Source organism: Cyprinus carpio, chromosome A12 (genome assembly GCF_018340385.1).
Source record: "Cyprinus carpio isolate SPL01 chromosome A12, ASM1834038v1, whole genome shotgun sequence".
In the NCBI taxonomy this organism is placed as follows: domain Eukaryota; kingdom Metazoa; phylum Chordata; class Actinopteri; order Cypriniformes; family Cyprinidae; genus Cyprinus; species Cyprinus carpio.
The window spans coordinates 17,171,583-17,195,638 of NC_056583.1; the positions used below are offsets into that span (position 1 = coordinate 17,171,583).

A 24,056-nucleotide genomic window follows, 5' to 3' on the forward strand; every position below is an offset into this window, starting at 1 on the left:
AGTCGAGCTTATTGTATATTAGTTGCATATGTTTCAATGTTCAGTCTGGCCAGCATGTGTTGTTATATCAAACTGCTTCCAAATGACATCCTACAGAGCCTTCAAACTGTGATATTTCCGTTTGTCTCTTTGTGAACACAGAAACATATTCCATGAAACCCCACAGTCATAAGATTAAACGAACAATAGCAAGCATTTCAAGAACACAGAACAGGGCCTCAAGTAAAATAAAAAGAAACATATAAAATATAATGACACAAATGATTAATTGACAACTGATATAAATGATCAAATAATAAATAAATGATTAATTGATAATGATAATAAAACAAAATGAAGAAACCAAAGAAAATGAAACAGCAGAGTTGCTCTCTTGAAGCAGCACACATGCAGGCTGCTACTGAACTGCTACTGTATTGTCTGTGAAATGTTTTTTATACAGTGGCAAATGCGAATAATATTGAAAATAATACATTTCAGTTTAAATTAAAACAGAGCTGAGTGACACAAGGGCCACTGAATGAACACCAGTTGAGGTTCCCTTACTGCACTGCAGTGAATCACATCCGAAAATTCGGGGAAGGTCACGTTTGGCGAGGCAGGATGTGTTTGTACTGCGCAAAAACCCCAAGTCTGGATTTAAGCCTGACGTCAGGGGTGGCCAATAGCGCTTCTGAGGACAGTAACACAGCACTGATCACTGAGCAGCAAATCTTTCTAGCTGAAATGCTTTTCTACTGAGACATAATTTATACTTCCGGCAGGGGGCGCCTGGCGGCTCAGAGAGCTTAATATTCCATTGAGCTCCATTCAAATCTCAGTACGGTTTTGTTTTTCTGGACACCTTTGTAGACTTAAACATATAACTTTTTTAAATGTATTAATTAGAGTGATTGGTACATGATATATAAATTAAAATCCGTCAAAGCAATTTCTATAAAACGATTTTTAAAAATCCTTATCGTTTAAACGCAAACATCTGTGATTTGGTTTATCCTCATCAGCGCAAAGAAAGGTAACAGGTAACATGTGCATTTGCCACAAATAGTTTTTACCATAGTAACACTGTTAACAGCTGACAGAAAATTACTGAAAAAAAGTGGGTGGATGTGATATAGGCCTAATGATATTTGATTATTATTTACAGGAATGTTTCATATACATAAAACAGTTATATTTAATAAAATGTGGTTCATTATATATACAATGAAAGAGCATTTCTCTTGTCGTTGTGTTTTTATATATGCATATAATTATATATTAATAAGAAACAACATCCGGGCCCCTAAGCCCCGCCCATTCACAGACAATGGTTAACACCCACTGCAGTTCTATCCTCTTATTCTGTTTCTACATCACTGAGACGTATCTGCATCCCATCGCTCAAGCGCTCGGAGAACAGAGGGTACAGGGATGATGATGATAAACATACCGAGAAACTGTGTCATATAGAGAGCACCTCACCCCGCCTCGCACCTTAGCCAAGGATGCCGACCACTGAGGCAGAGACAGCCTTATAACAGGGCTACAGTTTGCAGGACGCAAAGGCAGCTTGTGTCTGCAGACAAAACAACGAGGGACTCTGTGCGGAGCTTACAGGGCATTAAGAGCATCAACTAATCCTGCGCATGGCCAAAAATAATAAAGCGCAGAGCAAAAAAGGACTTCTGCGTGAAGAAGGAGATGCTCGGACTTAAGAAGACGCAGCAGCAGTAGTAGGATTGCAATCATTCAGTGTTATTTAATTTATTTTAAAATTATTTCAGCTATTAGAAATGGGAGCTTTGACAAGCCGTCAGAATGCAGGAGTGGAGGAGGTTGATATACCATCCAGTTCTGTTTACAGATACCCACCCAAATCCGGTAAGAATTATATTATATTATTATAATAAAATATAGTTCTTGTTCCTTTTATATTATATTAATAAAAATCTATCTAAAGAAATAATAGATAAATCCATGCTTGTTTAGATTGTATACTATTTTATAATTATTGGAAAAAATGTGTACAATAAAATTTGCTTGTACAATTCAGTTAAGTATTTTTCTTGCTTCTTCTTGTAATTGAAATTGAGAAGGTCCTTCTGTACATTTGAACTCCAGAGAGCCTGAGCCACCACCCACTGTTTCTTGGTCAGCAAGTCTGTCTCTGAAAGGCACAGTAGGCCTATATGCTGCCTTTATATTGATATGGGGCCCATTATTCCAGTGGTGCTGTGTCTACAGTCTACCGAAATACACTTTAATTAGAGTAAATGTCTTGGATGATTTTGTACTCAGCATTAAACTGACCTAAAATAAGAGTGTCCACTCTGTGTAATAGGAATTAATTGTGACCATGTGGTTTACATGGATTTTGCTAACTTAATTTACTATGTAAATTCTTAGATAAGAGTATTTTCCTGTATTTTTAGAAAATGCTGAACTCATCTCGTTAGTTTTATAATGATTGTTTTATAAATCTTTAGAAATTTGAGAAGACATGTAGATGAATGTCAATGTGTTAACCACAAGTAACCAGATATGTGCAGCTTGGGACTTGTGCCTGATTCTTGCTACCTCCTGCTCCAGTTTCAAGCTTGTTCATCTATCTACCCTTGTCTTCCCTCTGTCTGCCCTTGAGCTTGTCTTTCTTTAATCTATTGGTTCTCCAGTCTGCTACAGTAGATCTGTCTTCATTTTCATTTCAAACCTTTCATTTATCTTGAGCCCAAACATCACTTTGGAGGAATGGAGGTTTTTACATCTGTGTATCCTTTCTCTACACCATTTAGTAGTATGTTTATCACTAAAAATTAAATTGTGTGCTATTTCTACCTGATCTGACATTAAAATTACTTGGTGTAATTCAGTTGAAATAGTGAAATAATATTTTTTATACTTAAAACCAGTTCAGTTGTTTTTACCACATGATGTAACCATAAAGCATATTTTGAATAAAACCTTTTTTGGGTTCAGCACATTTACAATCAAGCTAATGTGCAGAATTCAAATTATGAACTCTGTGGAACACTCTACATGTGACTAGATGTGCACGTATAGGTGTTTGTGACAAATACATTTTGAATTGTTCAATATCTGTAACATTTGTTTTGTTCGTTGTCATGCAGGGAGTTATTTTGCTAGCCATTTTATAATGGGAGGAGAGAAGTTTGATTCAACTCATCCTGAAGGCTACCTCTTTGGTGAAAATACTGACCTCAACTTCCTAGGCAACAGACCAGTAGTGGTAAGATGGCTTTCCATTTCCTGGTAACATAGATTAGATGCAGCCATTTTGACTGATTTTTAAAGGAGGTCATGAATCCACTGATTTTGATCTGTTCATTGATTTTACCTTGTGTGATATCTCATTTCCAGAAATGATCCACAACAATATGCCTCATGACTCACTTTATTTCATTGCATATTAATCACAGATATTTTAACAACAGTGATTTTAAAATATTTTTATATATTATTATTAATCCTGACTCCACTATGAGCTCTGCTTAGAACTGTTACTTTAACTGGATATTTAGGTTAGTTTAATGTGAATTACTGTATGTTGGTGGAAGCTTCTATAATTCACAGGATTATACATGACCAAATGTCACATGTAACTGTATAGCTGTTCTTATGTACATGTTTGTATGTGTGCTGTGTTTGTGTGCTTTTATGAAATCATACGTGTATTTCTGTATGTGGTGGGTCTTTTATTTACACTGTATGCATTGGTTGCTAGGCCTGTTTCTCAGCAGACAGGCTAGTGATGCTGTGGATTTAAGCGACTGCTTACCGCAAGTAAAACAGAGATCCACGTTCAATCTGAACTCCAGGGAGGGGGATGGGTGGCGACAGACTCACCCAGTGTTGACCCACAAGCAAACATACTCTTGATGCCTCTCTGGCACATGGGCATGCCTGTGCATTGCACTTTTACATGGCAAACACACACACATGCATGAATCAGCACAACAACTTGTTCAGAGATCAGTGTACATGACCTTCATTGTAATGTGGCTTTGTGTCCAGATAATTTTTCAGGTTTTTAAGAGATCATATGTGATCAGATATGTGAGCTGATAAAACAGGACAAAGTGCTAATCGATAACTTTACTCTGACTCCTTACCCTTGTGATTGTAGTTCCCGTACAATGCTCCCCCTCCTAATGAGCCGGTCAAGACCCTCCGCAGTCTCATCAACATCCGTAAAGACACTCTGCGACTTGTCAGGTGAGATTTTCCTCGCAAATATCTTTACTGCACCTGACAGAGCTCTTAAAGGGATACTCCACCCCAAAATGAAAATGTTGTCATTAATCACTCACCCCCACGTCGTTCCAAACCCGTAAAAGCTCTGTTCGTCTTTGGAACACAATTTGAGATATTTTGGATGAAAACCTGGAGGTTTGAGACTGTCCCATAGACTGCCAAGTAAATAACAGTGTCTTCTGTGTCATCCGCACCACAAGGATACACTGTTTCTATGAGTATTTAGCTTTGATTTAAAATAAAACAGCGCATCCTTGTGGCGCGGATGATACAGAAGAGCATACACAGCATACGGTGATGGAGAACGACATGGGGGTAAGTGATTAATGACAAAAATTTTATTTTGGGGTGGAGTATCCCTTTAAAGAAATCATGTGATGAGTTCCTGTATGGATGTATTTGTTAAAACAGCACATTTGGGTGGAACATGTTGAAGAAATTGTTCCTTTTTTATTAGCTAGCTTTTACAGCCATGAACCATAATTTTAAACTTACTTGTTGGTTGCTTCTTGTATTTTGTATCTAATTTTATAGAGCATTTATTAGATGAAAATCTGTGTAGTGTGGGATGACCCTGTTGAAAAAAAAAAGCATATGCATATGCATATATAAAGCATATGCTGGTTAGGTATGTTTTGAAGCATGGCAGCTGGGTTGAGCTGGTTTTAAGATGTTCCTGAGCTGGTTATAAGATGGTTATGAGCTGGTTTAAGCTGGCCATATGCTGGTCCTAAGCTGGTCCTAAGCAACTAGCTCCTGCTCAGGACCAGCTCATAACCAGCTTAAAACCAGCTCATGACCAACTAAGGACCAACGTAAACCAGCTTAAACCAGCTGCCATGCTTCAAAACATACCTAAACTGCATATGCAGTTTTTTTCAACAGGGGAGCCATCAGTTTTTCCAGATGAGAAAAAAAGTTAACTTTAAATGCATATTTCAATTAAAGGTTAATTTTTAAATCATTTTTTTTAGGTGTGCAGTAGCATTGAGATTCAAAAGCTAAAAGACATAGGCCGAAAGCCACAAAAATGTTATATTTTTAGAAATATTCAGATATTTGTTTTTATACTCTTTTTATAGTCACTTGTGAACAAAACGTATTATACATTTATTAAATATTATTTATCGTTCTGTGTATTAACATTTTTTTGAGTTTTAAGTTTGTAATTTTGACTGCAGATGTAGTGAAGACATGAAGCTGCCTGGACAGGAAGTTGGGAAAAGCCACAGCTGCTATAATATTGAGTTTACCTTTGATGCCGACACACAAGTTGCCATCACTGTATACTACCAAGCAATTGAAGAGTTTCACAATGGTGTGCCAATGTAAGTTAAGCACTTAAGCACACACTTTGAGTATTCTTTGTGTGATTATTTATTAATAAAACACTTCAAACTCAGCCTTTACCAATTGATCAGAGAGCAGCAAGTTGGGAAATGACATCAAAGGTTGGGTTATATTGCTCTGTTCATTGTGTGTTGTTGATAGATACTTGCCGCAGGACAGCTCTCTGCAGTCAGAGACGGTGCATTTCAAACGCGGCGTCTGCCAACAGTTCTGTCTGCCCTCTCATTACGTCAACTTATCAGAGTGGGCAGATGAGGAGGTAACACATCTGCTAGCTGTGACCTTTTGTGTCTATGTGTTTTTATCAGGTTATGCAGGTTAAAATAGGCCAGAGTGAATGCATGTCCTTAGAGCACTTTGGTTAAATCTGCTAATGTGGTTTATTGTTACACAGCTTTTGTTTGACATGGATAAAGACATCTACCCCATGGTTATACAAGCAGTAGTGGATGAGGGAGATGGTGAGTTTAATGTAATAGGATATATTATAATATATATGTAGAAATATGTATGAAAAAATATATATATATAAATATATTGATCCATGTTTTTGTTGTTGTGCAGAACACTTGGGACACTCCCATGTTCTTCTTGCAACCTTTGAAAAGGTATGATTTTTGTGTAAAAAAAAAAAAAAAAAAAAAAAAAAAGAAATGTTTTGAATGTAAACGTTCAAAAGGTCAGGGTTGGTAAGATTTTTAAAAAATGTTTTTTGGAAGAAATCTCTAAAATTTCAAAAACAGTAAAATTGTGAGCTATATTGTGAAATTGTATTTTTATAAAAAAGTGAGGTAGTACTATTTCTACCTGATCTAACACTAAAATGATCTTTGTTGCTAATGTAATCAGATTGATTCAGTCATATTAAATAATATTATTGGCATAATTAAAACCAGTTTAGTTTGTCTAGCAAAAATACATTTACTTGTGACAATTAGTGATTATATAATGCTGCTATGTTTTTCTCCTAGCACATGGATGGAAGTTACTGTGTAAAACCTCTGAAACAGAAACAAGTGGTAAGGGCCCTCTTATTATTTATGTAAAAAAACTTATAGCTATCTTACAGCTTACAAGATGGTCGACTCATATTAAATGGCTTTTGTAATATAAAAATCTTTGATTGTGGCAAATTTTCAATAAACCTCTTAAGCATAGCTTGATTTTATCTTAGGTGGATGGTGTCAGTTACCTTCTGCAGGAGATCTACGGTATAGAGAACAAATACAATAGTCAAGAATCAAAGGTAAGTCATCATCTTCATTCACAAAAACAATCAGATTCAAGGACAGTAGAATGATTTAAATTACCAAAATGATTAATATAGTCAATTGTTTAATCAGCTTTATTCTTCCCTGTGATATAGTTGTTACTACTCTCTCCATATCAATAACATCTGTTATTTTTAAGCTTTCATTCACTAATTAGAATCAAATTATAAAAAATGACACGCTCACATTTACAGGTGGCTGAAGATGAGATTAGTGACAACAGCGCTGAATGTGTGGTGTGTTTATCGGACGTGCGGGACACACTTATCCTGCCCTGCAGACACCTGTGCCTGTGCAATGCCTGCGCAGACACACTGCGTTACCAGGCCAACTGTTGCCCCATCTGTCGACTGCGTAAGCACCAACCCCTGTACTGAACTAATTCAACAGGACTCTATGATTGAGATTATTATATTTATGAAAATTTAATTCTAAACCTAGACTATATTTGTGTTTATAGTGTATCATACATGAAAGTTGTAATGGGTATTTCATTGAATAAAACATTGGACATACAGACAGTAGTTGATGCTGTTTTTGGTTTTGACACAGATAAAATATTTGACTCATTTAAAATTTATCCTTTAATTAATTCCTATAGCGTTTCGTGCCCTCCTTCAAATTCGAGCGATGAGGAAAAAACTGAGCCCACTCACACCTACTGGATTCAACCCTGTTATCACCTCACAGACGTCAGATTCAGAGGAGCACTCGGTAACACACTATGTTTGTTTCAAAATGCTCATACAAAACTTTATTCAGAATAAATATATTTAAAGCTAAATAAAACGTATTCATACATTTAAAGAAGCTTTTCTGAGACCCAAATGTCAATGTCAAAAAATGAAAATAGCTCATCAGGGGTCCAATATAAATACTTTCCTAGAGCCAAATGTAAGATGAATACATACAACTTTGTTAGGAGCATTAACTTTAACCCTGTAAAGCCTGACATATGAAATAATAGTCAGAAAATCTGATTTTTAAAAAAATTAAACTGTTTTGTTGAACCTTAAAAATGATATCATACTTGAGGAGAAAAAAAAACACGTATTAAGAGGCACAAACTGAGCAAAAATATGCAATTTACAGTGAGATGACAGTAATGGCTGTAATGTAAATCAGTGACATCTTTATAACAGAAGACTAGTTACTTAAAATGCAAATAAATATCAGTTGCCCCTCTATATCCCTCAATAATATGTCTTAGTAACATGATATTTAAATAATATTAAAATTTTTATGATCAAAGCTCTGTAGTTCTTTTTATTGGGGGGGGGGGGGGGGGGCAAAACATAATGTAATGCCATACAGTGATGATTGAGAGATATACAAATAAACGTTCCTCAAAAGCCTGATGTATCATGTTTGATATTCACACAACATGATTCGGTTTAAATGATAAACTTAAGTTTATCAGCAAAGTTTTGATCATGTTGATAATTTAGGTGGACTTTGCATATTAAACATGATACATTAGGGTTAATGGTTTAAGTATTCGGACACTAAGTTAAGTTAGGTGCACAATTTAATGAAAAACATACAAATGATCTGTACTCACCATCTATTCATACTAAAAGTGAAAATGTTGTAATGCTTCTAAACTGTACTGTTGTTCACAGCCACATGTATGTTTACTACAGGCATCAGAGCACATCCCACCCGGCTATGAAGCTGTGTCCCTGTTGGAGGCCTTGAATGGGCCCCTGAACCCGTCGCCATCTGCTCCTCCACTTCAGGGCCTCACAAGGGGCCATGTTTCTGGATCTGTGCCCACATATGGCAGTGATAGCCACCACACGCCCACGCGCTCCCTCTCTCCACTAGAACACTCTGTCAACTCCAGTCAGAATGTAAAACACAAGAAGAGTGGCTCTAAGTGAGTGAACCCTAACTGAAGGATTGAATGGTGTAGTATTTTCAGTATTACTGTAATTACAGTAATGTCTACAGAACATTTCCTGGGTGTTATTAAAAAACTTTTCTGTCAATTTACAGCTTTTTTTAAAGGTTAAATTATGGGCTTAGGAAGCAGGCAGATAAACGAGTCGTTGCTAATCGTGTATTCTGGGAACTCTCTAGATCCCTCTCCCAGAGTTCTTCAGTGCTGCCTGAGGAGGAGGACGAGAAGTCATGCAGTGAGTCTGAAGTGCAAACGTGCAGAAGAAAGCTGCATGTAGAACAGCAAGAGGTATATGCATTACAGTATTTATACATTTTTTTTATACATATTATTTTATGCACTTTTCATATATTTGCATTTGTCATAATTTTTCCATTCAAAATTTTAGGGGTAAGTAAGAGTTTTTGAATATTTTTAAAACCAAAAATACAATAAAACGCTAATACTATAAAATATTATTACAATTTAAAATAAACATTTTCAATTTTAATATATTTTAAAATGTCATTTATTCCTGTGATAGCAAAGCTTAATTTTCAGCAGCATTTACTCTTCATTTAGTCTTTAGAAATCAATCTAATATGCTGATTTGATGTTCAAAAAAGTTTCTTCTTAATATGAATGCACAGAATTGTAATAATATTTCATTTGTGTATATATTATACAATGTCCAGTCTGGAGTGACTCCTGAAAGTGACAACATCACTCTGTCATCCTCCGGGGCCATAGACCAGTCCTCTTGCAACGGGACCCCTCTCTCCTCCACAATCACCTCCCCAGAGGGTACAGCATTACAGCTAAATCTAACTCACTGAAACACACACCAGAGCTCACTCATTTACATTTGTTTGTCTTCCTGTTCACTTCCTGTGCTGTTTAGACCCAGTAAGCAGCAGCCTGGCCCAGTCTGTGATGTCAATGGCGTCTTCTCATAGTCAGCACTCTCAGATTAGCACCGACACACTCTCTTCAATGTCTGGATCCTACATGGCTGGTGCTGAGGGAGAGGAGTCCGCAGAGACCCCAGCAGAGAGTCGAGCACCTTTCCAGCATGAGGGTGAGGTAAGGCAGTTAGAAGGCCTAGAAGCAGGACAATTCATTACTTTTGCTTGTTATGCTTTAGTTTATGTTGATATTATAGTTTTTACCACCTGAAAACAGGAATAAAAAAATAAAGTTACATTTATGTTTGTAGAGTGAGTGTTGCAGTCTTTTCTAGAGTTGTTATTTTGCCTTTATTGTGGACTTTTTTCTGATTGTGACCTTTTTTTTTTTTTTTTTTTTTTTACTATTTTCACAATTGAAAAGCAGGTGCTCAACCAATTGTAGAGGAGGTTCAGTTTATGTTTGCTGAGTGAATGTTTCAGTCTTTTCTAGAGTTTTTTTTGTTGTTGTTGTTGTTGAACCTACAGTTGGTTGAGCATGTGTATTTCAATTTTGAAATTAGTTTAAAAAAAAATAAATGTCACAATCAGGAAAAAAAAAACACAATAAAGACATAATAGTTATGCTGAACTTCAAACTATTTCTTATTCATATTTTATGTTTATTTTATGATTTAAAAATCCGCATTATGTAAAACATTTTGTACAAAATGTGCTTTATAAATATATTTGCCTTGCCTGTTTCATTGGCTGGAAATTGCTCTTTGTAAATGCAATCTCTATTAAATGTTTTTTTTTTTAAATATAAATAATAATTAAAAAAAGAAAAATGATTGGTCAACAATAATTGGTCGAAAATTATCAGAACACTGTAACCAAAACTTTCTACTGTCACCATTGCACAAACATTTATAAATTTATGCCAAGAGCTGTTCGTGCAAATGATATATTGTGTTCATATTTACACATATTTATAGAGACCATATTTACATGTGTCCACAGGAAATCCCCAATGAGGCAAAAGGGCATAACTTTGTGGCTGCCATTCTTGAAGAACAGGATTCAGAGGTGAAACATTCAAACAGCCAAACATCTTAAACCCAGCTATTTCTTTTTTATTTATTATTTGCTCAGCTCTGTGATTTCTGTCTTAGGGAAATGATGTGACTGAGGAAGACTGTGCATCTCCCACCAAAGAACATGGTAATTGTAACCTTAGCTATTGGCAGTACTTATCACGACACTGTACACTAGATTAAAGAGAAAACACCGCAATGTAGGTGGTACTTCATCTACAAGAGCTTCTAAATCTGCCTACACACTACTTGATGAATAACTTGTGTTTGCAGGTGAGCCAAAGGTTGCTCACTACAAATATAAATTTCACATTGCGAATGTAGTTTGATTTTCATGTTTTATTTAATCAGCCCATATACAAGCATATTTGGCATTATATAGAGTTTTAATGAGTATCCAGCTTTCTACTTATTATTTTATTATTTATTTTATTTTTTATAACAATTGTGCACTATACAATGCTATGTAATGCTATACAATTTTTTGAGCAACTAATTGTTAATTAAACAAATAGCTTGATGAAAAAGCTGTATACGGGATTGCAGTTTTGCTTTTGTTTTCTTTTTTTATTGTAACTAATTGCCATTTTGCATAGACCATTTTTCATCTGTTTCTTATTTAATGTATTGTATGCTTACTAATGTGAAGAAATGAATGTCAAAGTTTTTATCAGTTGTATTTTCATGCACATGGCGATTGCATCCGCTCGCTCTCACCTGAGTATGTATGCATCCATCAACCGCAGTCATCACTAAATGGCTGCCGAGTAGCATCCTGCACCCCATCGCTCTGACCCCTCACTGCTGCGCTCCACTCGGCTGCTCTGCCCTGCCTCGGCTGCTCTTGTTTGACCTCTGACCTCGCTTGCAGGTGGGCGCAGGAGGAGTGAGGTGCCTTGTCCAGAGTTTGACAATAACAATCAGGGGCAGTCTGACACCCACTGTATGACAGGCCTGGACAATGAGCAGCCTCCTGACGGCCGATTCGCTGGTGAGTGGCAACCTCTCGAACATGGACTTTCTGATTGTAAGGGATTAGGTGAGGCGGTTTCAAGGTGTCCCATTTAAAACAGCAACTGGCTCTAAAACACTATTGGCTTTCACTGCTCATGCACGACCTTTTACCTTGCTGTAATTTTTGTGTAGCATTAATTGGTACAGCGGCTATGCCCTTTAACCCTACTCTTTTGTGTGTGTTCATGTGTATGTGTGAGTTAATATCATGTATGACTTGTTTCTTTCTCTCTGGGTCATACTAATAGCTAAGTTCATGTTCAGTGTCTGCCAGCTCAAAGTAGCTTTGCATCTCCCTTCATTTCTACGTTCATCCCTTCATTTTTCAGCTCATCTTCCCTCTTTTGCCAGCATATTCTGTTAATCTCCAACTCTTGGTTACTGTCATCCAGAGAAAGCATTCTCTCTGGAAGGACAAAAATTTAAGCTTTTCACATGATAGTAAAATATGATTCGTCATCATCATCATCATATTTCTATTCATCATCATTACTACACAGTCCAAAATATACTATCGGCCCAAAAAGTATTTGGACACATAAGCTACACTTAAAAGTGTCAAAATTTAGATTAGCGTTTTTTGATATCACAGACCTTAGATATGATGATCCGCTTTCAAGGGACCCCCTTTATAAAATGTAAAAAATTCTGTGTATATGGACCCATTTGTATTGTAAATAATATTATCAACGTGTGTAAAATGCTGTTTGCTAAATATTTACTTTTTTATTTCGTTTTATTTTTCAATAGAATAAAACAATTGTGATTAATCTCATGTTTTGCAAATGAACGGTCAAATTCAGTAAATTTAAACTTTAAACATTTAAACGTATTTATAATATAATAAAATATATTATAATATGTATATTATATAACATAATATACATTTACTTATATTTTTACATGCTTTAGACTACTTTTCACTGATTGTTTGTGGCCCCTTGGGGGGAGTCCTTGAAAGTCAGTTTAGAAACCCTGAATTTTTGTGAAATGTTTTGCTTGAAAAGTATGCCATGTGGTTTGATATTTTATGTAATGACATTCATACATTTTTAAGTGCTACTTAAGTTTCCATATACTGTTTGCGGTCACTATAAGTAAAATGCCCCTTCAAGTCTTGCTTTTAGGGTGAAAATGAAAATCACTTATTTGAATTGGCACTTCAGAATTGAACATCCCAGACATTAAAGATAAAAGTTTCCAGTGAAAGTGCAGTTTTTTGCTTCAGAAGGCCCCTATCATCTTCTCTCATTATCTCTAAGCACCAAGCTTCTCCTCTCTTTCATTTTCTGTGGATGGTTGGTTGATTCTCTTGATGTGCTGTAAATGTGCTGTGTTCTCTCTCTTTTCTGTCTCTGTTTTTCCTTCCATCATTTCCCATCTCTCTTTCTCTCTATCTTCCTGGATGTCTGTGGAATGGACAGATGAGGACTCGTGTCCTGTTCACATTGAGGAATAGGTACGGAGCAAGTTAAAAGACAATGCACAGAGGTCATGGATTCACAAAGGCGTTTTAGTCTTTTGCCATTCACTGTTATCATCAGTGGGATTCATTATGGATCTGCCTTTTGACCTCTGTGGATTAAAAGAGCCTTTTCATCATTTACTTAGGATGCATGGTGAATATTCAATGCGGGATATTTCAGTTCACAGAAATCTTGGAGAACAATGGATAAAAGTGTATTGATTTGCATGATGGACATTTTGGCCAACCGACAAACAAAAAGTTTGAAGCAAAAACATTCTGTTCCTGAAGAAAGTTGTTTTAACATTGATCTCCAATACATGGTCCAATTTGGGGGAAAGGGTCCAGCAAGATATTCTTTTAGTTTCTTCTTTATTTCATTTTTTTTCTTAATCACGTTTCCACATTTCCATCTTTATTTTACCCAATGGTCATACCTTCTTACTTTCTCTTCTTTATGCCTTCTCACATGGACTCATCCATCCTGTCAGGTCTGTTATACTTCGACGTCTATCATCCTGGACGGGATCCTTTGACTCACCATGCGTCCACCAGCAACATCAACCTGGAGCAGCAAGGGGTCACCAATGAGGCGGCAAACCCAAAGAACAAATGTCATCATGGACCCCTAGCTGTGTGAAATCCTCAGTCCACCCAGTCATATCTACTCAAATCCTGAGAGGAATATCTGCCTCTTTCTTCATGCCACCTCCACCCAAACTTGTGCCCACACCAATTACTCATGGATCAAATCCTAAATGCAAACCAGGGAGAACTGACTGTGTGGTTTCTCTTCTCCATTGTGATAGATGTCATGTTTTTAAGCGCTCTTTTAGTGTTGGCACTTGTGTAAAGCACCACGTTTACGCCAACGCTCCACCTCCTCATGCGTACAAATGAAGAGATGACTCAAGTAAGCTCTCCTGCTGAAAGGCTAGAAAACAAGGCCATGATGAAGACTCTAACCTCTGATCCAAGCAGCATTTCAGTGTTTATCTCTTAGAGAGCAGTCAAACTTCATGTCAAGGCTGTGCAACTATGCTTTTTGAAGTTAATAATCAAATCCTGCTGATCTCAATCAACATCAGATCAGCAGATCAACTTGTACTATTGTAAATCTGCCCACAATACCCAAGATACAATGATATAAAGAATGCGATGGAAAAGAGTGAGATGAATTTTCAGAACTGACATTAGAACAATCAGCTCTTCACGATATTAACTTTAGAGCAATAACACATTTTTGCTCATGTTCTGCCCTGGTCAGTTTGCTGCAGCTCACTTTGAGCTCTACGTACAGCCCTGCATGTTACAAAGACACAAAGCTACTGAGCTGCCTAACTAGCATTACGCGTCTGGCCACGGAGATGCTACTGAACTGCTTACTACCAAGCATTATCAAACATTTTCATAGGAAATGGAAATGTCTGGGAAAACTTGCCTGTGACGTCCACCTGTGGTCGTAACTCAGATTGCTACTGTTGATGGTATGTTAAATGTCATAAAGCTACTTTTTGTGTGTTGATTAAAAAAATTGTTAATTTATTTCATGTCTAAGGTACAATTTAGCATATGTTACAGTTAGTCAATTTGTACCCAAGACTTGAAGCAAAGCTGAAGTAGCTCTTCAGAAGTGTATTGTTGGACCGATGTGGATCGCTATGCCAGGCATTTTGGTATACAAGTTCTTAAACTCTTAAAAGTAATTTTTGTTATGTATTCCTTTTGAAAAGTGTTGCACTTTCCTATAGGGATCCTTAACTGAAAGTGTTTACTTAGCTCCAGCAGTCATTATACATTGAAAATGAAGGAAAGACTTTAAAAATTGTGCCACTAACTTGAAAAACAATCAGCAACTTTCAGTTTCTCAACAGTTCTGCCAAACCGAATTCATAGTGTTTAAACTTGCACTTTGTTTTTACCAATAGTACGTTAGTGGCTATTTTACTTTACGAAAATCTTCTACTGATCTGTGTGTTCTCTTTTCAATCCCTAAAAGGGATAGTTCAACCAAAAATGAATTTTCCCAAAATGACCCCATTGACTTTCATTGTGTTCTACAGAAGTAAAAAGGTCATACAGGTTTGGAACGATGATATGAAGGTGAGTAAATTAAAATAATTTTATATTTTTGGTTGAGCTATCCCATTATGATCATCCCTTATGTTTTTTGATTCATTAGCACTTGTCTGGACTATCTGAATGAAAAAAGGATTCACAGTACAATCAAATAGTGATAATAACTCTCTTAAAATGTCTGTTGTACTTTGAGAACCAACAGAGCTTTTCCTTTGTGTGGAAAATGTTTATTTTTTTTATGTTAGCTTAGCTCTTGTTATTGTTGTAATAGTCTGTTCAATGTGTTGTTTACTGTAGTATATGAATGGTGTGAAATTTCTCCAAATGGGATTGTATACATTACACATGCACTAGTAGATTTTCCCTTGAGAGCAGATATGCGGTGCATGTGGTAAGCGCATGGTAGTTGCAGTCAGAAAATAGACATCCTCCACCTTTACATTTGCACTATATGTGTAGCCCTTCCACACTGAGCTTGCACACTATGTAAGCAACAGGTACTGAGTCACAAGACAAGCAATACAGCCGCATAATAGCACGTTGTTGACTGCAGGCTTTACAGATAAACTTAGCCATGCATTGAATGTTTTACAGCAGAATGTCACATTTACCTGCAGAGAGAAAAATGCCTAGAGCATGGACAAATTCAAGGGGTTTTCACCAGTTTTGTTATCTGTATTGCTTTTGTTCTGTCCTCTTTCTGCACCAGGAGGACTGACTCTTAGTTAAACCTATGTGAGGAATGGGCTGCATCAATTCACTTTTGTAGAATGAAGATTACAAAATGTCAAAAACACAATAAACTTTTTCTTAAAAACAAGATTTGTTTGGAGCACTGTAAAAAAAAAAAAAGTATCTTTTTAACTCTCTCATTTCTCATTTTACTCTCTTTTTCTTTCAAATGTACTGTTCAAGTGTAGTTGCCAGATATTTGCTGTAAAAAAATATTGTGATAGACATTATGGGATATCATCTTAGAGTCTGTATATTTCGTGAAATTATATAATCCACCAGTTAGCTTAGTAAAATACTAAATCTACTTTGTATTTTATTAATAACCAACATAATTTTACAGGTGGTAATATATGAATAGGATATTAATTTTACAGGTGGGTTATATGATGACCTAAAATTAGTCAAAACTGGTCTTTCCGTGAAGAAAATGTGACAGAGCACTGTGAAGAACATGTACCGTACATTCATCAAAAATAATAATAATAATAATCAAATAAAATACAAATTAAATTAAATTAACTGAAAAGAGATGTAAAAGCCAGTCAAAGATTGCCCCTACCACACATCTATCTATCTATCTATCCATCTATCTATCTATCTATCCATCTATCTATCTATCTATCTATCTATCTATCTATCTATCTATCTATCTATCTATCTATCTATCTATCTATCTATCTACATTCCTCTTCTATCCACCTACCTTCCGTCTGTCTGTCTGTCTATCAACCTTTTTCTGCAGACTGAAAAATCTCATGTTTTGTACCTCTTCTATGGATGTCCATGGTAAGTGTTAAACAGGAAATTCAGTTATTTCTGAATTAATAGTAATTATTTTTAATTATAAGGAATATATAAATTAAGATAATTTAGCCAGCAGCAGTCGTTTATGAACACTGTTTATTCATATTAAACATTTAAGCTAAACGTTTTCAAACTTACGGTGTACACTACAGCAGTCTCCATGCTCACAGCATCCCAAACACAAATATTTTTTATATTTATTTATTTTTATTTACATTTTCATTGTCTGACTATCTGGGATTTCGGTATGGAGTTAAAGGTTAGGATTATAAATTGTTTGGTAGTATTATATAACATATTAGCACCTTTTGTTGTTTTCTCGTGGTATCTGAAAGCGTTTGGACGGAAGAGGTGACACGTGACGTCAGACTTACCAAGCGAATAAGGAGATGAGGGGGTTTTTGTATTAAGCGTAAAGGCCAGAGCTTTAGAGAGCTCTGGTAACGGCTAACTTTGATCACGTGCCCATTAGTTACCAATCAAATTACAGCCTTGTAATTTTTTTTTTTTTTTTTAAGTCAAGAGTTGTGCTACACTCAATCGCCGTTTACGGATACCATAGGAATGAATGAGAAGTGCCGTAAGCTGAATCCCATCTGTCGCAAATAGTCAGTGACTTCTCTTATAAAACGGCATTTTTTTTTCGTGGTAAACTTTAAAAATAGATCAATCCAAAAGTGTTGTTTAGTTTAAAACATATTGAAGATTAGCAGATAGGCTGTCGATTCATTAAATGATAAGCCGTTTCCTTTAAAAAGCTGTTTATTCAGCGTAGTAAAGCCTCTCCTCCATTGACATCCATTAAAAAAAAACGGCCTCTGGTCTCCTTTCCCACGTATTACTGCCAGACCGGAAGCGTTAGCTTTAGCCGTTACGCATTTTTCGGCTAATGTTTGCAGGGTTGCTTTGTAGCGGCTTTGTCCTGGCAAGCGCGAGCAGTGACGTGGATTTTCAGTGCAGTCACTGCACTCAACTAACGCTAACTTACTCCTCTGCAGTGGGTCTGGACTATTTTTACCACCTGTAACAACGTAAGAACTTTCATTCCTTACAATTCGACATAATATCAGAACGCTGCTTTTTGAAGTCAACTTTATCAATGAAAACGCTCTTACGTTGTCCAAACCATCTAACTGTTAGCTGTCAAAACTTGTTTTCATTTTAATGCGTTGGTGGCTTTGATTGCTAATCTTTGGGTATTTTTATTCAGTGTCCAGTGAGGAGCAGCACATCAACATGATTAAAGGCAAAGTTGAAAACATTAAAGACAAAATTGATGGCAACGAGCTTGATTTAAGTCTCAGTAATCTTACAGAAGTGCCAGTCAAGGATCTGGTAAGTGTGGCGGCATATTTGTTCACTTTACAATTATCTTGAGTGTACCTTGGGTTTGTTTACCTTTTTTTCCCAACTGTTTTTATTTAGCCTAACATTCGGCAAAATGTGAGAAAACATTGAAAATAAATAAATAAATGATTTCTGTGCAGGCAGCATTTCCAAAGGCAACGGTTTTGGATCTGTCCTGTAATAATCTAACGGCTCTGACTGTAAGTACAACTGTAAAAACAAAAAAAACAAAAAAAAAACAGATTCGGGACCAAATCAGATTTGCTGTAATTTGTAGTTTCTTTAATGTTTTAGTACTCTTTTTGTTACTTTACCAGCCTGAATTCTGTAGCTTGACTCACCTTATCAAAATTGACCTGAGCAAGAACCAGCTCGTCTGCTTACCAGAAGAAATTGGGCAACTCGGTAATCTCCAGCACTTGGATTTATACAACAACAAACTGAAAAAGCTTCCCGTCGGCTTTTCACAGCTCAAGGTGGGTTTAGGATCTCACGCCTGCAAACATCCTCTAATATTAGAACAACAGTGTTTGCTCTGTTATCAGTAGCAGTCGGTAATTGAAGGCATTTGTTTGTTGTAGAGTCTGAAATGGCTGGATCTGAAGGATAACCCATTGGAGCCAACACTGGCCAAGGCTGCAGGCGATTGCTTGGATGAGAAGCAGTGCAAACAGTGCGCATCCAGGGTGAGTTGAGTGGTCTGAAACAGAAGTGTCAAAGAGCAGTTTTGTACTGTATAAATAAGCTTATTTACCACATAGTCAAAGTTTTGAAACAATAAAAAAATGAACAATTAAAAAAAAAATTGTCTATGTTCAGGTCCTCCAGCACATGAAGGTACTACAGGAAGAAGCAGAAAAGGAACGAGAACATCGATTGTTGAAAGAGAGAGGTAGAAAGCCCAAAACATCTACAGCTTGCATTACAGCTATTGCAAATAATATTATGAGCATTACTAACTGAGCAAAACCTTAAGTTCAGAATTTAGAACTTTAAATTAGACTGGAATTTCTTTTTGGCTTACTTATATGAGTGACCTAGACATAGTACCGAAATATTTATTTGCATTCATTTTATGTATTAATTTTAGAATATGTTTTAATCCATTACAGAACTTGAAAAGAAAAAAGAAGCCAAGCAGAGGGAAAAGGAGGCCAGGGAAAAGGAAGCACAAAAAAAGAAAAAAGCAGAAGAGAAAGAGAGGAAGAGAAAGGAGTATCAAGCTCAGATGGCTACTTCTGCTTCACAAAAACAACAGAAAAAGAAGAAAGAGAAGAAAAAGAAAGCTGCTCAAAATCAAGGTACAGTTTATCTGACATGAACTGACAATTAATTACTTCATTACACCGTATACTCTTTACATTACTTTATATTCATAAAATGTTAAAGTATTTTGATCTACAGTATCGTTCAAAAGTTTGGATTTTAATATATTTTTTTTATGTTCTCTTATGCTTATCAACGATGTTCAAAAATTCATTAATATTGTGAAATATTATTACAATTTAAAATATCAGTTTTCTATTTTAATGTACTTTAAAACTTCATTTATTTCTGTGACGGCAAAGCTGAATTTGCAGAAGCCATTACTCCAATATTCAGTGTCACATGATCCTGCAGAAATAAAGTATGATTTAGTGCTCAAGAACATTTCTTATTATCAGTGTTGAAAACAGTTTTGCTTCTTAATATTTTTGCGGAAGCAGTGATCTTTTCAGAATTATTTGATGAATAGACGTTCAAAAAAAGAAGAGCACTTATTTGAAATAGATTTTTTTGGTATAGTAATAAAATTATACATGTCTTTACTGTCACTTTTGATCAATTTAATGCATCCTTTCTAAACAAAAGTACTAATTTCTTTCTTTTTTTTAAAAAATCATACTGACCCCAAACTTTTGAACTGTTGTAAATGTCAGGTTGATATATGTTTTATACCATATGTTATATGTGCTGTACATGTAATATGTACAGCGTGTTTCAATGTTGATGTTTTGAGTTTAAGTTCTACACTTCACTATAGGTAAAAAGACAGCGTCAGAGTGTGTGCCCAAAGCCAAGCGATCCATCTGCTCCCTGTTCTTCTCTCTGCTCCTAAAACTCCTTCTCCTGCTAATTGTGGGAGCGGCAAGCGTAATAGCAGTTTGTCAGTTGACTGAACTGAGGAAGGAGGCGTTCTGTGTTCCACTCAACGTGCACTTCGAGGAGACTGTGAGGTGGGCTCAGGGTCTGGAGGTTGTGCAGCAGGTCATTCAGAAAATGTCTGATCTAAGAACATAAAACTGTGTCTGATAATGATACGGATCTGAGCCTCTCAGGATACGCGCTGGGACCAAGTCACAGACCTGTCTGCAGAAATTCCTATGGAATTGTTTCTTCCGTTGCTGCATCTTTAAAAAAAAACAAATTATAATCCATGTGATCAATATGGACCCGTCTGTGAATGAAAATCCTGCTTGTATGTCTTTAAACTGCCGGGGAAAGGAAAATGGACTTCAAGAAACAGTTGATGAATAATAACATTTGTGACCTTTGGAGTCTTATGTAATAGTGTTTCACAACATCTTATAATAAAAGATTTGATCAACTTTAGATTAGCTCATGTTTGCTGTCCCCGTGCTACAGTTGGTTAAAGCAAAATTGAACCTTAAAGGAATCTGATAATAAGTTTCTGCAATAACTGCTCTCTGTATTTGCTCAGGTACGTTTTTACCTAAAACTTTGAAAGCTTCTATACTGTTAGCTTGCCAGGACATTAAATTAATTAATTTTGGAATTCCTTTTTAAAGAAACATATCATTGAGATCATAAAACAATATATATTTTTTTTATTGTTAGCATCAATGCACAACAAATGTGTTTTCAAGACTATATTTTGTTGTTGGTATTGTTGCGAGGATGAGAAATGCCATAAATTTACTACAACACAAATACATAAAAGACTAACTGATTAGTATCTTGTGTATTTTCACAAAGATTTACAACGATATAAGCAACAAATATAATCAATATCTGTTTTCTTCACATATATTATTTCTTTAAAACATGCAGTATGCAAATAATATACAGAGAATTAAAAAGTCTAAATTGGAGTCCGTTTATAGTAGTTTCCATGCCTAAAGAGGTTAAAATCACAATACGATAATAATATTTCTAACAACACAGTACTGAATGTGTGGTTGAGTCATCACATTTAATTCTGAATTAGAAAAATTCAGAAATAATTTGTCACATGAGATTGTGACAAAAATTACTACTAGAGGTACCTCAGCTTTCTGTGACAGTGAGTGATTAATATTTCATATTGAGAAGCACTGCAAGACTTTTCTCTTTACATATAGTCTTCTACAAACTATTATCACAGAGATGACGGTGTGAACAGTGCCTGTCGGATGTCCCGTGCCTTCCCATACTCCCTCTGCAGCATGAAATCCATGTTTCCAAAAACATGCTTCTGTAAAGCCTCGTTCATGGTGACCCCAAGCGTGACCTCCCGAAAGACCTCACTGATGGAGAGCTGCAGAGACAGCAAAAAAACAACAACACATTTTTACTTGTGAACTAAAACAATTATTGAATGAAGTCGTTTTATTCATTCTCACCTCTTTGAAGTGGAAATTCTTGAACATGGCAATGCTGATTTTGTTATCCAAACCGATCTTGACTTCAAACTTTTGAATTCCAAGTTTATGGATACCTGGTGAGGCAAATTCCAAAAAACAAAAAACAAACACTACATATAGGGAGTAGTCACTACTAATAATAGATGATCTTTAATCATCAGCTTTGTCTTACCGTAGCACATCATCATACGTGTCACTTCTTTCCCAAGTCCCTTTCCTCTGTAGCAGGGCACTAAAAAAATGATCTGATGTTACTGACATACTCAAGCCAATCTGAATGAATTAAAATGCACTGCAACCTCTATAACCTGCAATCATGATCTCCAGTTCAGCCAGGGAAGCATCGCTGGGGTCTGTCAGGAAAATGTTTACATCTCCAACCATGCACTCTTGCTCCGGTATACTCGGATCTGCCCATTTCTGTTTATCCAAGATGATGAAGGTGCACTCTGAAGGAGAAAATCACACTTCACTAAACTGAACACAGAAACAGATAATTTCGAGCTTGTGCTTGAATGTCAGCAGGACACTAACATGGACACATGTTCGTGTGAAAGGTGGAAACTCACTGTCATCATCTTCTCTCCAGCTTCTTTGCATGTCATATTCCTGCTCCAGTGTCAGGGGCTCTGATGCAGTCAGCTTCTGCAGTTCTGGAGAGCACATCCATTGGTGATACCTGAAAACGAGTGTTAGATTAGGTTAAAGCGAATTGAGACTACAACCCCGCAGACACAAAATGATATACTCAATCCACTTATTAATACCTGGGAACATGATCTGCATTGTAAGGTACTAATACAACCTTCTCCCCCTCCAGTAATGTATCTTCATTTATCCTCATTATAAGCAGCCTGTAAAATAAAGTGTTTTAAGGCACACAGTTATCTAAATCTTCTAACTAGCAGTGTAGCATTTATGTCACCATCATACCTCAGAATCGAACTTGAATACAGAATGGTCTCTCAATTTATGTCCATCTGTTTAATTTACGTAAACATTCAACGTGCCGCGATATACTAAACAAATCGTATCACAATATTACGAGTTTCAATGAATTCAACTCACATAAACAGCGGCGCAGGCGAACTACGTCATCAGCATGCGCGTTGGTATTCTGGAACGCGAGAGGGCGCAGGACTACAGCCTTTCGTTTAAAGATCACACTTCATTCATAATGATAATTTTAAAATTGTAAAAGATTTTAAAAGAAATTCAGACAAACCAATCAAAAGCAACACTGTATATAAATATAATACGTGTATATCTATGTATATTATATAACACTTCAATGAACAAATTTGATTGGTGCATTTAATATTTATTAATGCAGTTGAAATAAAAGATGTATGTCTGTCTGTAGGCCCTGAAGTTCCATCTGTTTATACGTTATCTGTACACTCTCCTTCTTATATGGCAGTTCAAGTGCAGTGTTTATTTATTTACCAAATTGTGCAGCTCTACAAAAAAGCTATTTTCTCTCCCTCTTGTTGCTTTCATGTTTTTCTTTCTTTCATGAAACAAAAAAGGAGTAATTATTTTGCAACTATTTTCTCATAAGTGAATGAGGCAAAAAAAAAAAAAAAAAAAAAAAAAAAAAAAAAAAAAAAAATTAATTTCCAGTTTGCTTGACGTTACATGATTGTTTTCAGATCTGGCATATTTAATCATTCTTGATGTAACAGACAAGAAGCAATTACATTTGTGCACAATTTCTTCTCCTTCTACAGTGCATGCAACCTGAAAAGTTCTTGCTATATTATAGATGTCAACATCACTGGTTCTTATGTGTATCAGATGTACAAATCCATTACATGGCTTCAAATGACTTGGAATATATTGCATTGTATGCAGTACTTTATGGTAGGTAAGTGTAACATTTAAGCCCACTGATATATGTTTTCAGACATTTTTAATTTATATTTTATTAGTTTATATGGGGAAAAAACAGGTTGTTCTATTTTTTTTAGTTTTGTATGTCAATTTATGTTTGTCAGAAACATGTATTAAAATTGTAGTAATATTTTAATAATTGTATTAAATAATATTCATATAAAATAAGTAATAATAATTAACACAGTTAATATATATATATATATATATATATATATATATATATATATATATATATATACATATAAAAAAGATCATTGTGGTGGACTACTTGTAGGTGTCACTCTCCTGGAACTCAGAATCCAGGTAATCGGATTTGACATTATAAGCCTACCTTTTTATTATTATTATTCTACTC

General features: G+C 35.8%; 3 protein-coding genes across 6 annotated transcripts; 2 read left to right on the forward strand and 1 right to left on the reverse strand.

Moving 5' to 3' along the window:
* Positions 1 to 1,327: 1,327 nt before the first annotated feature.
* Positions 1,328 to 16,116, forward strand: LOC109094704 (E3 ubiquitin ligase RNF157). 3 transcript variants are annotated; one of them, XM_019108423.2, is made up of 20 exons: positions 1,328 to 1,863; positions 3,111 to 3,229; positions 4,127 to 4,215; positions 5,436 to 5,582; positions 5,746 to 5,863; positions 5,999 to 6,065; positions 6,169 to 6,212; positions 6,576 to 6,623; positions 6,779 to 6,850; positions 7,070 to 7,229; positions 7,477 to 7,589; positions 8,519 to 8,754; positions 8,958 to 9,066; positions 9,453 to 9,561; positions 9,659 to 9,840; positions 10,665 to 10,730; positions 10,817 to 10,865; positions 11,610 to 11,729; positions 13,177 to 13,211; positions 13,709 to 13,845. In XM_019108423.2, the coding sequence occupies exons 1-19, from the start codon at positions 1,776 to 1,778 to the stop codon at positions 13,209 to 13,211; spliced, it is 1,971 nt and encodes a 656-aa protein (XP_018963968.1). In that variant the 5' UTR covers positions 1,328 to 1,775; the 3' UTR covers positions 13,709 to 13,845. The 3 variants fall into 3 exon arrangements, 2 of the variants coding, with proteins under 2 accessions (XP_018963968.1, XP_042623849.1); XM_042767915.1 differs by lacking the exon at positions 13,177 to 13,211 and having other exon boundaries at positions 1,329 to 1,863; positions 13,709 to 16,116; XR_002018624.2 differs by lacking the exons at positions 13,177 to 13,211; positions 13,709 to 13,845 and having other exon boundaries at positions 1,329 to 1,863; positions 9,659 to 9,835; positions 11,610 to 11,702.
* A 1,491-nt stretch (positions 16,117 to 17,607) lies between these two features.
* On the forward strand, positions 17,608 to 20,774 carry LOC109094702 (leucine-rich repeat-containing protein 59-like). The gene is made up of 8 exons (XM_042767916.1): positions 17,608 to 17,866; positions 18,046 to 18,170; positions 18,323 to 18,382; positions 18,500 to 18,658; positions 18,764 to 18,868; positions 19,002 to 19,074; positions 19,295 to 19,483; positions 20,206 to 20,774. The coding sequence occupies exons 2-8, from the start codon at positions 18,072 to 18,074 to the stop codon at positions 20,460 to 20,462; spliced, it is 942 nt and encodes a 313-aa protein (XP_042623850.1). The 5' UTR covers positions 17,608 to 17,866; positions 18,046 to 18,071; the 3' UTR covers positions 20,463 to 20,774.
* A 221-nt stretch (positions 20,775 to 20,995) lies between these two features.
* Positions 20,996 to 22,933, reverse strand: LOC109094701 (N-acetyltransferase 9-like). 2 transcript variants are annotated; one of them, XM_019108417.2, is made up of 7 exons: positions 22,874 to 22,933; positions 22,573 to 22,659; positions 22,375 to 22,484; positions 22,114 to 22,254; positions 21,978 to 22,037; positions 21,785 to 21,879; positions 20,996 to 21,699 (listed from the first exon to the last, which is right to left on the reverse strand). In XM_019108417.2, coding segments are annotated over exons 1-7 (654 nt in total). In that variant the 5' UTR covers positions 22,876 to 22,933; the 3' UTR covers positions 20,996 to 21,540. The 2 variants fall into 2 exon arrangements, with proteins under 2 accessions (XP_018963962.1, XP_018963963.1); XM_019108418.2 differs by having other exon boundaries at positions 22,739 to 22,881.
* Between the last annotated feature and the right edge of the window lie 1,123 nt (positions 22,934 to 24,056).